Source organism: Lycium barbarum, chromosome 4 (assembly GCF_019175385.1).
Source record: "Lycium barbarum isolate Lr01 chromosome 4, ASM1917538v2, whole genome shotgun sequence".
Classification (NCBI taxonomy): domain Eukaryota; kingdom Viridiplantae; phylum Streptophyta; class Magnoliopsida; order Solanales; family Solanaceae; genus Lycium; species Lycium barbarum.
Window position 1 is genome coordinate 133,276,497 of NC_083340.1, and position 15,749 is coordinate 133,292,245.

The 15,749-nt window shown below is 40.6% G+C and overlaps 1 protein-coding gene across 1 annotated transcript; it reads right to left on the reverse strand.

Annotated features, from left to right (window-relative positions):
* Positions 1-2,161: 2,161 nt before the first annotated feature.
* LOC132637812 (uncharacterized) lies at positions 2,162-12,127 on the reverse strand. Its single transcript, XM_060354844.1, has 2 exons — positions 11,830-12,127; positions 2,162-2,367 (listed from the first exon to the last, which is right to left on the reverse strand). The coding sequence occupies exons 1-2, from the start codon at positions 12,125-12,127 to the stop codon at positions 2,162-2,164; spliced, it is 504 nt and encodes a 167-aa protein (XP_060210827.1).
* Between the last annotated feature and the right edge of the window lie 3,622 nt (positions 12,128-15,749).

A 15,749-nucleotide genomic window follows, 5' to 3' on the forward strand; every position in this document is an offset into this window, starting at 1 on the left:
CCGGGTGCCCATCATGTCCCTCTGGTTGGGTTGTGACATCCTTCCTTAGAGTACTATCTCCCAATCTTTGTCTAGTCATGCATATGACTGACTGGTTATGTTTATCATCAAATCGTCCTTACACTTCGTCGGCCTACTGACGTAATATCCCTTGGAGGTAGTTTCCAATTCCTTTGTCATTATCTTTCCATCTTCTAACAAAGCCTACTCCTGATCTAATACTTGTCGTCTCATCTTCCCCCCTTAAATTGTTAACCTACTATTCTATATTTGACATCCTATTTAGCTCTCCTTTCTCTTGCAAGTACTTACTTCCAGTAATTTCCACGATTAATCTTAGTTGTAATTGTGCATCGTCCGAGTCTATCTGGTCAATCGCACATACCTGAAAAGGGTCACATATCCTCATAGACATACTGGACTTGAATGGGCCTAATCTTTCATTAAATAGGTCTTTATAATTCTCCTTACAACCCTTCCAGGAATCACCTCTCTTCTATTACTCGCTTCCCAATTTCATCACTGCAATGGTATCAAGTATAGTATTTCATTTCCAAAAATCTACCTTGATTGTTATTACTTCTCCTTTCCCTCGTTACATAAACACTTATTGTTTAGGCAGGTCTCTTTTAGACTACACGTTCATCTCATTAATGAAGGGTGCATTTATATCAATTTGTGACTTCAAACTCTTCCAATGCCCCTTACATATATAATCCTTTTAAAAACATCACTTACTTTAATCCTGAGATAATAAAGCATTTGGAGAGAATGTTTGAGTTCTGGATGATGTGAGGAATGAGTGAAAATAAACCATGGATCAAAATTATATAATGACATAAGTTGCACCGCTTCACTTCGACGGTTCATTCAACGGTCCGTCGAGTTGCTCCGTCAAAGTGCTCATCAGAATTGCCCCTAAGGTGGTTCTACGGTGGCATAATGACGGACTATTAATCCACTGGACGGTTCGTTAAGATAGTCGTCAAATAGCCCATATGTGATCCTTCCGAAGAAACATATTCTCTCTGATTCGTGTAACTTCCAACTCTTATTCTCTTTTCCCCAACATATATAATGACTTACTTAACTCTACAACACTCCCGTATGTCTCACATACAACCCCTCAGATAATTTAAAACATGAATCTTGCATTCTGTATCCTATCCCCTTTTAGATGTTAGGCATCATCATCCTTATAACTGATACTCTTTTCTGTTTCCGTAATTCCTACTTTACCCTTTTCTACTCATAAATCATTGGCATATTTCTACTCAAGGGTTCTATTTAAACACATAAGTATCCTTCCACATCTTACCTTGAGGGAAGTTACAATTCTCATCTAATCATATCGATGTCTCATTAATAAAACACTTCTAAGGTTACTTGCCACTCAAAATATAACACAATCTTTTACTATCGTATGGCTGAAAATCCCCCCAACTTCACTTCTTTTTAAGTCCCACCAGTAATACTTCAAAGATTATCTTAACAAAATTGTATATAATATATGGATACCACCCTCACGAATGTATAAACATTAATACAACACTAATTATACCTGGCGTCATCATTCCCTCATACTGTACTATCTCCCCTTACTTGGAAGACGTTCATATCTTACGGATTCCTTTCGACACCTATCATTCGTAATCATGTAAATATAATCTCTTCATCGAACTATGTTTTCCCGCACATACCTTTCCTGCTTTATTATACCATTGCCTTATTACCACAACATATCTTTTTCCACCGTTCTGTCAGCATATTTAACATTTTAACCCATTGTCTGACTAAAGATTCCACTTAAGGCTCCTCTTTAATATTACTCCTTTCCCTTTCCTAATATAATCGCTTGGGGCATTATGACTTACCGTTGTTGCATAATATAAAATATTTCAATTCATACTTGCTGAATTTTAACACTTTATCAAAGCCACAAATATACCTTCCATTATTGGTTGCTCTGGTCCTGGAATTCCGACGGACGTGAGCCTCTCCATGGCCCTACTCTAGAACCTTGATCTGGCACAAATTGCTCTAACATGGGCTGGGAAAATTCTTCTTCCTGCTGTACCTCTATCGGTCGTTCACCGCCACTCGAAACTTCTACAAATATACCAACTATACTAACCTGTCCGATCTGGCCACTACCTTCATTTTAGCCTTGCCCTGAAGATACTGTCAAGTCTTGGTTAATAGGGTCCTTAGGCTGCAAAATCCTCAGTTTCTCAGAAGGCTCTTCATCCTCCACTGGTCTACCACAATATGAAGCTTGAGGCTCAACTCCCAGCATTAGCCTTTCCCTTCCTTGCCCAGTTTTGGTCAGAGGTGAAACTAGCAACATCGGAGCATTTCCTGGCTCCTCTACTCTTATCAAAGTCAGTGATATCTATAACACTGATTCACCCTGAACCTCCGAAGGGTTTGTTTCCATAGAAGACATGATCTCAGATGTTTCCGTCTCAATGGAGGGTACATCCTCACTTAGGTCCTCCTCCAAAGTGAAACATAATCCTCCCCTCTTATCATTGCAAGCCTCGAATCACCCTTAGTCCTTTCTGAAGAAGTCGCCGTCAAATTGTAAAACAACAAAAGTTAGGGTTGAAGATTTTAAACCCTATAACTCAGCTCTATGGCACTATCTAGAATATAAAGAAGGGTAACCATCCTAAATTCCCTGTAGCCTCCTGTTTATAAGTGTGATGCACATCACATCCATAAACAAGACTCTACTGGACACGGCTCGTAGACAACTCTAGGACAAAACTGCTCTGATACCATATTTGTTACGACCCAATCGGAGGGCCATAACGGAAGCCCAGAACTAACCTACCGATCACCACAAACATACATGCATCTCATAATCACATATAAGTGGGCCATAATGCTAACTCATAAATACCATAAGTTATACGGGGCACCAGCCCAAAAGAAATACATATACATCATCAAGATAAGCCCAAGTATACAAGCCGACAAGGCTATCAAAGCGGTGATACAACAAAACATATACCGAGATGGTCATGGTACATCTGACTATGAATATCTGTCTACGAGCCTCTACTGGAGTGCATTACATAATAAGGATGGGATAGGACCCTGCCATACCCATCTATACACGAAAGAACCATACCAACTGGACTACAACTCCGGAACAAGTGGAGTGCCCTTGTACAATCACTGAGAAGGCAGCCTATGAGTCTGAACCGTCTTCCTGTCCACCTGCGGGCATGAACGCAACATCCACAAACAAAAGGACTTCAGTATGAATAATGTACTGAGTATGTAAGACATGAGTAATAACATAATGAGAATATGAAGAAAACATAACATAAGATAAGAGAGATCAGCCGACACCCTTGAATGCCCCTTAAGGCGGATGTCATGCATGCTTGGTTTTTTTTTTCAAAAAACAAAAAACAAAACATTTTTCATACATATATATATAATACCGTACCCGTCCATAAAGGCTCGGTGTTATCCGTACCCGGCCCTATAAGCTCAGTTTGAAACATACCCGGCTATAATGGGACTCGGTGTGAATACCCAACTGATCAGTAGTTGCACAATAGGTGTCGTACCCCGCCGACTATAGCGCGGCTCGGTGTGAGAAAATACATACATATATATAAAGCATGCACAAGAGCCCAAATAAAATCTAGAACTCTATCGGAGTGACGTAAGGTCGGTAAACCTCCAATTATCATTATGGAGCTATCATCATGAACATATCTCACCTTGAAGGAACAATAATCATAAGATGAGATCAACAACCATAAACAATATCAATAATCATGAGACAAGATCAATAACCATGAGATAAGATCAATAACGTCATAAGAAGATCAAGAACATAAGCTTCCAATATTTCTAGGAATGGAGTCATTTGGAGGACATTTTGTATATGTTCGTATCAATATGATCATGCCATAAGAAAGAAAGGGGACAGCCTTAACATACCTTGTCGTCTCCTTAACTAATTAATGCTTATCCTCCTGAACTTGAAAATCTACATTCAAGATAATTCATACCTAGATCAAGCCATTAAAACTCTCATAAGATCAAACTAGACTAATAAATGAGGTAACAAAAATCGGACAACATTTCCTTTATAACTTTTACTTCCACCAATACTCCAAACATCACCCAAACATTAATAACAACGTCAACAATAACATAGCCTAGAGATTACATTTAAACTGAACTCAAATCCATCCAAAACTTTCTTTCAAATTCAATGTATAACCAACAACTACAATACAACATTTAATGACTTTTTCTCCATAACTCTTTTCACTTATAAGATTTGTTTAACTTTCAAATCAACTCAACATAAGAAACAAGATGAAGGACATACCTTATACTTGAAGAACTTCAAATCACACTATTTGCTTCAAGACCAAGTTCATCACAACTCCAAGTATAAGCAAGAACAATCGCCTTTTATAAACTAGTTGCGGATTTGAAGCTTGATCTTCTCTAGTGATGGCTTGGAATGATTTGAAGTGTTTGAGAGAGATTACAGGGTCTATAACGATTCGGTTTTGGTGAAATGAACCCAAGTCGTGGCCCCTTCTATTTATAGTAGAGAGATAATTTTCACCGCCTCAATTCGACGGTTTACTTCGATGAACCGTCGAGTTGCTCGACGACCGTCTAGTTTCAACATCGAATTGCATTAGAAGAATCATACTATTTTGCGATTTGTCAGTTGCATTGGAAAGAAAACTCCCTGAACTTCAATTTACATAGTTTATGCATTCCATCACTCCTCATATTCTAGGAGATATGCCCCCCTCAAGTTGGATCAGAATTTCCTGTCCAAAATTCTGCCAAGTTTTTTCCAAAATATTAACAAACTTAATTTTTTCGATTCGCTTGATCCCAGAAACTTTAGACTCTTGCTTAGCACTTGTTAAAAATATTCCTTAAACTTATAAGGGTTCCATGACCTCTCCTGGGTTACGTTAGTTTACTTACGACACAAACGACGCGAAATTTTTCGAGGTGTAACAGATTGCCTGTGACTCCCTCCCTCCCATAATGACGCCCTGGTAATAGCAATTCCAATTGTAATGCTTTCATTAGGCGCTTGCTGATTGATTTAGGGAGTTCAACAAACATTTTTCGATTACGGGTCCTGGAAAAATTAGGGGTAGGAGGATCGATTATCCCAGCGACCAAGGTAGTGGCGGGGTTCAACATGTCAAGTGAGTTAACCCAAGGGGCGATCGAGCTAATTGTTCACGTTGATCGCATGGAGCAAAGCACAACATTCAAAGTCATATCCGGCGACATATCTTACAATGTGATACTAGAAAGGTCGTGGATACACTCGATAAGAGCAGTCACATCCACCTTTCATCTGAGGATTAAATTCCGGGGGTAGGAGAGATCAGGGGGAACCAAGGCACAACCTGGGAAATGGAAGCCTTGACCATAGTAGCGACTCGGACGGGCAAGTTGGTCAAATAGCAATCACAGATACCGGACTCGAGCAACGAGTCAATAAAAAAAACTTACAAGGAAGGCGATATCGAGGGCAAGACCTTAGGATCAGTCCTTTCATAAGGATTTGTTGTCTCGTAGACAAGGACCCCGCAGACTCAAGCGTAGAAGAGCTAGAATGCTTGGAACTTTTCGAAGATTATCCCGAACAAAAGGTACACCTGGGCTCGAAACTTTCACCCAAGATCAAGAATAGATTTTATAATTCTATAAAAACTAACTCTGATTGCTTTTCATAGTCTCACATGGATATAACGGAGATTCTTCCAGAGGTGGCTATGCATCGGCTGAGCTTCGATCCCAATCACCCTCGAGTAAAATAGAGAAGACGACCAATTTCAGCCATCCGGGACTAATTCATCAAAGAAGAAGTGACACACTTGCTCAATATAGGGTCTGTCCGGAGAGTAGAAAACCCGATTTGGTTAGCAAACATAGTGGTGGTCCCAAAAAAACTCAACAAATTCAGGGTATGTATAGACTTCAAAGATCTGAATGAACCCTGCCTGAAAGACTCTTTCCATCTACCTCAAATTGATCAAACAATCGATACCACAACGAGACACAAATTGCTTAGCTTTGTGGATGCATATTCCAGCTATATCCAAATCAATTTGCACCCGGAAGACGAAGAGAATACATCGTATGACCAATCACGATAATTTTTGTTATAACGTAATGCCTTTTGGTCTAGAAAATGTAGGGGCAACATATCAAATATTAATGAACAACATGTTTGAAGGATAGATTGAAAAATCTATGGAACTCTACATAGAGGACATGTTGGTTAAGTCCCGAGAGGTGGAGACTCAATTGTCCTCCCTGCAAGAAACCTTTGACGTCCTTCGCAAACACGGTATAAAGCTGAACCCGGAGAATGTGCCTTCGGGGTCAAATCGGGAAAGTTCCCAGGTTTCCAGCTGGGGCATCGAGATGATCCCAGACAAGGTCAGGGCCATCCAGGAAATGCCCGACGTATTGGAAGATGTCAAAACCATGCAAAGGTTGACGGGTAGAGTCGTTGTCTTGGGAAGATTCTTATCCCGATTTACGGACCGGTGTCACGAATTTTTCAATTTAAAGAAAAAGGAAAAAGGATTCAGATGGACACAAGAATGCCATAAAATCCTGAAAGATCTCAAAGCATACTTATCTAAACCCTATATAATGGCGAAACCCAAAAAAGAGGAGCATATGTTCTCTTACTTGACGGTTTAGAAGTTTCGATCAATATCGCGTTGGTATGAGAAGAAGATGAAGATCAACTTCCTGTCTACTACACCAGCAAAATATAGACAGGGGCGGAGTCTAGATACCCGAACCTGGAGAAGCTGGACCCGGCCTTGATTACGGCTACTCAAAAGCGACGCTCGTATTTCTAATGCCAACCGGTAACGGTAGACACAACTGCCTCGTTACAAGCGGTCCTACAGGGCGAAAACCTCATGAGCCGGATTCATGCCGGGACGCTCAACTACAAAAGCCATCCATCTTGTGAGAAGGTTGGTGGAGCAGTATAGGGAGAGGAAGAGGGACTTACACATGGTATTCATCGACCTTGAAAAGTCTTATGACAAAGTTCCAAGACAGATCCTATGGAAATGCTTGGAGGCTAAAAGTGTACCTGTGGCATACATTAGGGTGATTAAGGACATGTATGAGGGGGCCAAAACCAGGGTAAGGACAGTAGGAGGAGACTCAGAGTACTTTCCAGTTGTGATGGGGTTGCATCAAGGATCGGCTCTTAGTCCGTTTTTATTTGCCTTGGTGATGGATGGATTGACACGGCAAATTCAAGGTGAGGTGCCATGGTGTATGCTTTTCGCGGACGACATAGTCCTGATCGACTAGACTCGTAGCGGAGTTAACGCTAAGCTGGAGGTTTGGAGACATACACTGGAGTCTAAAGGGTTTAAGCTGAGTAGGACCAAGACAAAGTACTTGGAGTGTAAGTTCAGTGAAGCACCTCAGGAGGCTGGCTTGGAAGTGAGGCTTGGTACCCAGGCCATCCAGAAGAAAAGTAGTTTCAAGTACCTTGGGTCTATTGTGTAAGGCAGCGGGGAGATTGACGATGATGTCACACATCGTATTGGGGCAGGGTGGATGAAATGGAGGCTTGCTTCCGGAGTGCTATGTGACAAGAAGGTGCCACCAAAACTTAAGGACAAGTTCTACAAAGTGGTAGTTAGACCGACTATGTTGTATGGGGCGGAGTGTTGGCCAGTTAAGATCTCTCACGTTCAAAAGATGAAAGTTGAGATGAGAATGTTGAGATGGATGTGTGGCCACACCAGGAGTGACAGGATTAGGAATGAGCATATTCAGGATAAGGTGGGGGTGGCCTCGATGGAAGACAAGATGCGAGAAGCGAGATTGAGATGGTTTGGGCATGTGAAGAGGAGAGACACAGATGCCCCAGTGCGGAGGTGTGAGAGGTTGGCCATTGATGGTTTCAGACGAGATAGGGGTAGGCCGAAGAAGTATTGGGGAGAGGTAATTAGACACAACATGGCGCAATTACAGCTTACCGAGAACATGAACTTAGATAGAAGGGTTTGGAGGACCCAAATTAGGGTAGAAGGCTAGTAGATAGTCTCGTTTTCCATTGTTATTAGTAGTCGCATTATCGCGATATAATTTCTTGTGCTCAGATTTCTGCTATTATCTGTTATTTACTGTGCTTTGATTATCTTGTGTTATCTGTGTCGCTTGCATTATTTCATTTCATATCGTTTTGAATCTCCTAACCTTATCTGACTTGTTTTTATGCTTTTATTGAGCCGAGGGTCTTTCGGAAACAGCCGTCCTACCTTGGTAGGAGTAAGGTCTGCGTACACTCTACCCTCCCCAGACCCCACGATGTGGGATTTCACTGGGTTGTTGTTGTTGTTGTTGTGTATATATATATATATATATATATATAATTGAATATGTACCTTGTAGTTCTTGTAAAATAGCTTGGGCCACTATACTTAAGCCCTAAGCTACTCTTGTTTTCAACTAAATAGTTTGGCCTGCTCATGTTAATATTAAAAGAAAACAAAGTCTGAAAAATGTTTGAAACCATTTAGTCTTTCAGATCAATTAAAAACGTTACCACCCCATTTTGAAATCCTGCACTTTTGAACTTATTTTGGGCCCAAACCAATCTGGAAAAACGTGAATCTTCAGCAATAATGGTGTCATCCATTTGTTGCCTCCTCATAAAAATAAATGTGACTTTAGAAAAATGAGAATAAAAACAGTTGCTTTGTGGAAGTTTATTTGAAACCTGAAAAAAAAAATGTTTTCACGCTTAGTTGATGTTACCAATCCGCGCACAAACAGATAAATTAATGTCGCTACAAACATCAATCCATAAAAGTGTTAGCCAAGATACGAACAACATATGTATATAAATCCACGCAGAGACATAAAGTTTAAAGAGAAGAAGGTCGGAGACTCTTGACACGAACGAAGGACGCTAGACACAAGCAAAGGAGGCTGCTACTGGTTTCTTCTCTGATCTGAGCAGAATCCGGAGTTGCCATAACTCCAAACGCTCCCAAGTGTTGCATGAAAAAGAAAACAAAAGAGAAGAACAGGATTAGCAGCGATCTTAATCAAAAGCACAACAACAACAACAACAACAACAACAACAACAATCCCAGTATAATCCCACTATGTGGGGTCTGGGGAGGGTAGAGTGTACACAGACCTAACCCCCACCTTGAAAGGTAGGGTGGCTGTTTCCGAAAGACCCTCGGCTCAAGAGAGGAGAGAAAGAAAGACAAGACAAGACAAAAGGTTAGATATGATCAAGCGTATCGAAAACAATATGAAAGCAAGGAATAACAAAGCAAGAAAGTCATGGTAAAAGGAGAATTAACTACTATAAATAACTATGAAAATGAAAACAATAAAGGTAAATAATCCATTATAATCCAACAGTTACTCGCAGAAACTCGCAGAAATCAAGAGACAAGAAACTATACAACAACATAACTACTCTCAAGGGAGGATAAACGCGACTACCTATTATCCTTCTACCCTAATATGAGTCCTCTATACCCTCTTATCTAAGGTCATGTCCTCCGTAAGCAGGAAATGTGCCATGTCCTGTCTAATCACTTCCCCCCAATACTTCTTCGGCCTACCTCTACCTCTTCTGAAGCTATCACTGGCCAACCTCTCGCACCTCCGCACTGGGGCATTTTCATCTCTCCGCATCACATGCCCAAACCATCTCAGCCTCGCTTCCCGCATCTTGTCTTCCACTGAGGCTATTCCAACCTTGTCTCGGATGACTTCATTCCTAATCCTATCACTCCTAGTGTGCCCACATATCCATCACAACATTCTCATTTCTGCAACTTTCATCTTCTGAACATGAGATTTCTTGACTAGCCAGTACTCCGCCCCATACAACATAGCTGGTCTAACCACCACTTTGTAGAACTTGCCTTTAAGTTTCGGTGGCACCTTCTTGTCACACAACACTCTGGAGGCAAGCCTCCATTTCATCCATCCTGCACCAATACGATGTGTGACGTCATCATCAATCTCCCCATTTCCTTGTATAATAGACCCAAGATACTTGAAACTATCTTTCTTCTGTATGACCTGGGTGCCAAGCTTCACTTCCACGTCAGCCTCATGTACTATATCACTGAACTTGCACTCCAAGTACTCTGTCTTGGTCCTACTCAACTTGAACCCTTTAGACTCCAGAGTTTGTCTCCAAACCTCCAGCTTAGCGTTAACCCCGCTGCGAGACTCGTCAATCAGGACTATGTCATCTGCAAATAACATACACCATGGCACCTCACCTTGAATTTGCCGCGTCAATCCATCGATCACCAAGGAGAATAAAAATGGGCTAAGAGTTGATCCCTGATGCAGCCCCATCACCACTGGGAAGTGCTCTGAGTCTCCTCCCAAAGTCCTTACCCTGGTCTTGGCCCCATCATATATGTCCTTGATCACCCTAATGTACGCCACAGGTACACCTCTAGCCTCCAAGCATCTCCATAGAACCTCTCTTGGCACTTTGTCGTATGCTTTTTCTAGGTCGATGAATACCATGTGCAAGTCTCTTCCTCTCCCTGTATTGCTCCACCAATCTCCGTACAAGATGAATAGCTTCTATAGTTGAGCGCCCCGGCATGAATCCGAACTAGTTCTCTGAGATAGACACGTCTCTCCTCACCCTCATCTCCACCACCCTTTCCCACACATTCATAGTGTGGCTTACCAGCTTGATCCCTCTGTAGTTGTTGCAACTTTGAATGTCACCCTTGTTCTTGTACAATGGAATCATTGTACTGCATCGCCATTCTTCGGGCATCTTAGTCGTCTTAAAGATAACATTAAAGAGTAGAGTCAACCATTCTAAACCTGCCCTGCCTGCAGTCTTCCAAAATTCCCCCGGAATCTCATCGGGCCCGGTCGCTCTTCCCCTACTCATCTTACGAACAGCACCCTTAACTTCTTCAACCTTTATATTCCTACAATATCCAAAATTACGACACCTCTCGGAGTACTCCAAATCTCCCAACACAATATCTCTGTCCCCTCCATCGGTCAAGAGTTTGTGGAAGTACGACTACCATCTTCGTCTAATGAGAGCGTCCTCCACTAGTACCCTACCATCCTCGTCCTTGATGCACTTCACCAGATCCAAGTCACGCGCTTTCCTCTCCCTCACCTTGGCTAGTCTGTACAACTTCTTATCCCCGCCTTTATCCTCTAGTTCTGCATACAGGCGTTCAAAAGCTGCTGTCTTTGCTACCGTAACCGCTAGCTTTGCCTCCTTACTCGCCATCTTGTACAATTCCCTATTCGTTCGCCTCTCTTCGTCATCCTTTCTGTCTACCAACTTCGCATACGCCACCTTTTTTGCTTCCACCTTCTCTTGAACTCCTCCATTCCACCACCAGTCCCCTCGGTGCCGACCACGGCTACCCTTCGAGACCCCCAGCACCTCTCTAGCTACTTCCCTAATGCAACTGGCCGTCCTATCTCACATATTGGTCGCCTCCCCACTACTCTCCCAGGCTCCCATAGATCTCAGCTTCTCCCCCATCTCCAGGTCACCTGTCATGGTCAAACTCCCCCATTTGATCCTAGGCCTGTCGTCCACGACCCTCTTTCTCTTCCTCATCTTGATTTCTAAATCCATCACCAAGAGCTTATGCTGGGTCGTTAGATTCTCACTTGGGATCACCTTGCAGTCTTTACAAAGACCTTTATCGTCCTTCCTAAGGAGTAAAAAGTCTATCTGCGTCTTAGCCACCGAACTACGAAAGGTTACCAAGTGCTCCTCCTTCTTCGGGAAACTCGAATTGGCCACCATCAGCCCAAAGGATTTTTCCAAATCCAACAGTGCAACTCCTCCTCCGTTCCTGTCCCCGAAGCCACAACCTCCATGCACATTGTCATATCCCCCTGAAATTGACCCAATGTGCCCATTGAAATCTCCTCTGATGAATAGCTTCTCAGTGGACGGTATACTTTCCATCATCTCGTCCGAATCCTCCCAAAAACGTCTTTTATCCTCCTCGCCCAAGCCCGCTTGCGGCGCGTAAGCACTAATAATGTGCAAAATAAACCCTCCAACAACCAGCTTAATCGTCATCAACCTATCGCTGACTCTCTTAACCCCTACCACCTATTCTCGTAAGTCATTATCTACTAAAATACCTATCCCATTCCTATCCCTCGACCTACCTGAGAACCATAACTTATACTCATCCACATCTTGAGCCCTGGATCCTACCCATTTAGTCTCCTGGACACAAGCTATATTAATCCTCTTCTTAAGAATCTTAACTAGTTCGATGGACTTTCCCGTTAGAGTCCCAATATTCCAAGACCCTATTCGTAGACTAGAGACTCCCTTAACCCACCTACCACCTCTAACCCTCACCCCTATCCGAGAACATGACCCTAGTCCACCATCGTCTACCAAAGCCAGTAAAGCAAATATAAACTACTCGACCAGGCAGTAATCAATACTAAAACACAAGTTAGTACTAATCTAGATGAAAGTGTAACTACTACGACAAGAACGAAACAAGTAATGTAAGAATGCAAATTAGCGGCAAGGATAAAATACAGAGAATTAAAAAAAAAATTAAAAACCGGAGGTACCAACTCCAGTTAGACAGAACCTGCCGACGCCAGAATCATTGTTCACTGTTCACGCAGGAAACACTGTTCACGCCGGAAATACTGTTCACGGTGGAAAGCTTGAATCTGTCGGACCAGATAGAAGGAGAGGAGAGAAAAGAAGAAAAGGAAGATAGGAGAAGAATAGGAGTGGGGGTGAGTATAGGGCTGTCACAAACCCTAGGAGAGAGAAAGAGAAAACTTACCTGGGGGGCCATCGGGAGGTTGCTGGCCGTAGTTTGGGGGTGGCCGGAGTTGGGGGGTAGGGGTGGGGTAGGTGAGGGAGTTGGGGATGGGAAGAGGAAGAAGACCGTTAGTTTAGAGAGAGTTTAGAGAGAGAGACCAGTTAATGAAAATAACTACACAATCTGAAAGGAAGCATGTGTCTTGGTTTCCAGAATTTACACTAGACATCTTATTTAGCTTTGGAAAGGGCTCATTACAATTCATATATATATCTCAAACATCTTTACCATTACCCATAAAATATCTTAACTTCATGATTCAAACACGAATACGCAAGCTGGAAATATTATGACTAAACTACTTTTATAAATGAAGAACCTTTCAGATGTTGGCATTCCAATGTTCAAACAGATTCAACATCTTGTTTTAAGGTTCAAAGAGTACATAGAACTTTCAACAAAAACACAACTATCAGAAAATATTAAGCTAACTGAAAAATAACAAACCAAACACCCGTTCAATTATTGGTCACAGAAGTACAAACAGATTGTTAAATGCTCTCTTGTAGTATCATGAATTTCAATAGTTGGCTTATTTCACAGACCAATTCTCAAAGGGATTCCGTAAAAAAAAAAAAACATAAGGATTCTCCTGTTAAACCCAACAGCTAGTACTACATGGACAGGTACCCCTTTTACACCAAATTACTTTCTCAAAGCATGGCTAGAATGCCACAAAGATTGCTACAACAATAAGAGGAATTAAATATATGATTTCCAATAATAATCAGGTCTTAAATCCTTATCCAAAGATAACTTAACCAGAACACTTTTAAGAATTTTCAAGACAGTGATAAAACAGCCCTGAAACCTTAACAAACTCCACATGCTTTACAAGTTTACGCTATCAATATTTTAGGGATAAAAAAGAGAAACAAGAAACTGGATTCATACATGTTTTGACTTCGTGAATGGATGAAAAAAAGAAGCAAACACTCTCATAGCAAACTCATTTGCTAGCTAGATTTTTTAATAATCAGTCATTATAACCACAAGCTAGAGAAAACATACTTAGCACATAACGGACTTCAAAACGATGAAACAACCCACTGTTCTTTATTCAGTTTTTCAACACCCTTAAATTTTAAAAGCCGAACCAATTATGTCAAAAGAAGGTAGTATAATCATATCTTAAAGATCATTTTTTCCAGAACCTAAAGAAGAGAACCTTAAACCACTAAAATGCAAAGAAGAGTTTACAACAACCAAGTTCTTGAATGTAGACATTGAATGGTTTCACAAGTTTAAACTCCTAAGTATATATCTAAGATGCCAGACAAGACGAAACCATATAGCTTTTCCGAACAATCTAACATTTCTCTTTACTAGTAGCATATTTATGAAACTAATTTAGGTGAAGACGTAGTCCCTATAGACATGATCTCTAAATGCAAATGGCCTCACTCTTCCAATGAACCTGCTGAAAAAGAGCTTATTCCCAATTCATATTACCTTTAGAGTGTAACTTTTACATGCTAGTAGCATACAAAAATCCTACAAACAAGTTAAGAAAAGAAAAAAAAAATCTTCAATTCTGAACCAACAACAAAATTATGCTCTGTCAAAGGTCCCCGGAGTCTTATCGACACGACTTCAGGAAACAAAGAAAAAAAAAGGACATGCTTGCAAGATTCCAAAACAGTGGAAACAACCATATTAGAAGATAATAAGTTTAAACCATAATGAAATCAAGAGAACTTTTCAGGTAAGCTAAACAACTTTTTAGAAAAGATTAAACCAAACTAACAACTCACCCTATTTGTTCATTTTACTTAGGGGAAATAAAACACAGCTGTGAAATAGAAGTAAACATGTCTTGGATTCATTTCAGAGTCTTTCAGATAAGCCTCAACCCAAACTGAAACAAATGTTCAATAAACACTACAAAGATTTAGTAAGCAAAAGTGAATCATTTTAACTATGACTAAAAAAAACATGGCAGATCAGTTTTTCAAGATAGAGTTTCAAACACACAAAGTAGGAACCAAATAGCCTTCTGTTAATAAAACCTCTACATCAATTAATTTTGAATAAAGCAAGGCTAGAGAACTGGTTCATGGAAGGCATAAAATCCTACAACAAACATAGAGGTGCAGCCAGTTATATTCAGATGCCAATAGTTATCAACTTATGCAGGAATTTCCATATTCGTTCAAGCTAACTAAACCAGGGACAACATTAACCTTTAAATGCCCTCAAACAAATGAAGTTTCATGCTCATATCCAAACGAAAGTTAAAACAGCTACTTGACACAGACATTTTAATATTGGTCCATACTAGAATTAGTTTTGAAGACCTGAACATAGGATCAAACATGATTAAAGTCATCTATAGTCACATCCTTAATCGCAAAACAAAAAAAAAGTTACAGAATGTAGACAGATTCAAACCAACGGAAGCAAAACAATTATCCAAACCTATATGTAGACTAGTATTAAATACCAACAAATTAGGATATTTGTTTTTGAGGTTCATGATTTATTTATATTTTTACACGCTGATTTTACATGGTAGAACAGGCCCTTAAGGGGTGCCACAAACAGACTTTAAACAAGAGACACTGCTATTTGTGTATTCAGCAAGCTAAACGATCTTTTTCTTTAAATGTTAATAGATTGCCACAACTATTTCATGCTTGTTTATAGCAAATAAAGTGTAGGCAGATTCAAACAAGCAAACTTTTATAACTGCTAAGAACAAGAAAACGACTACATTTTAATTCTGTAAACTGAGAATGAAACAAGGGGAAGTTTTCATACATGTCTAGATTCAACTCAAAATATACTCAAACAAGAATTACCCAATCACCTTAACCATGATACATTATAAATTTCGGTGGAAAA

Bases quoted from the DNA above. Each gene is read 5' to 3' on its own strand.
- LOC132637812 (XM_060354844.1), bottom strand. From the start codon at position 12,127: ATGACGATTAAGCTGGTTGTTGGAGGGTTTATTTTGCACATTATTAGT. The intron at 2,368-11,829 runs GTTTCCCGAAGA...TGATAAGAGTAG, and splicing joins GCTGATGGTGGCCAATTCGA to AGGAGCCAGGAAATGCTCCG.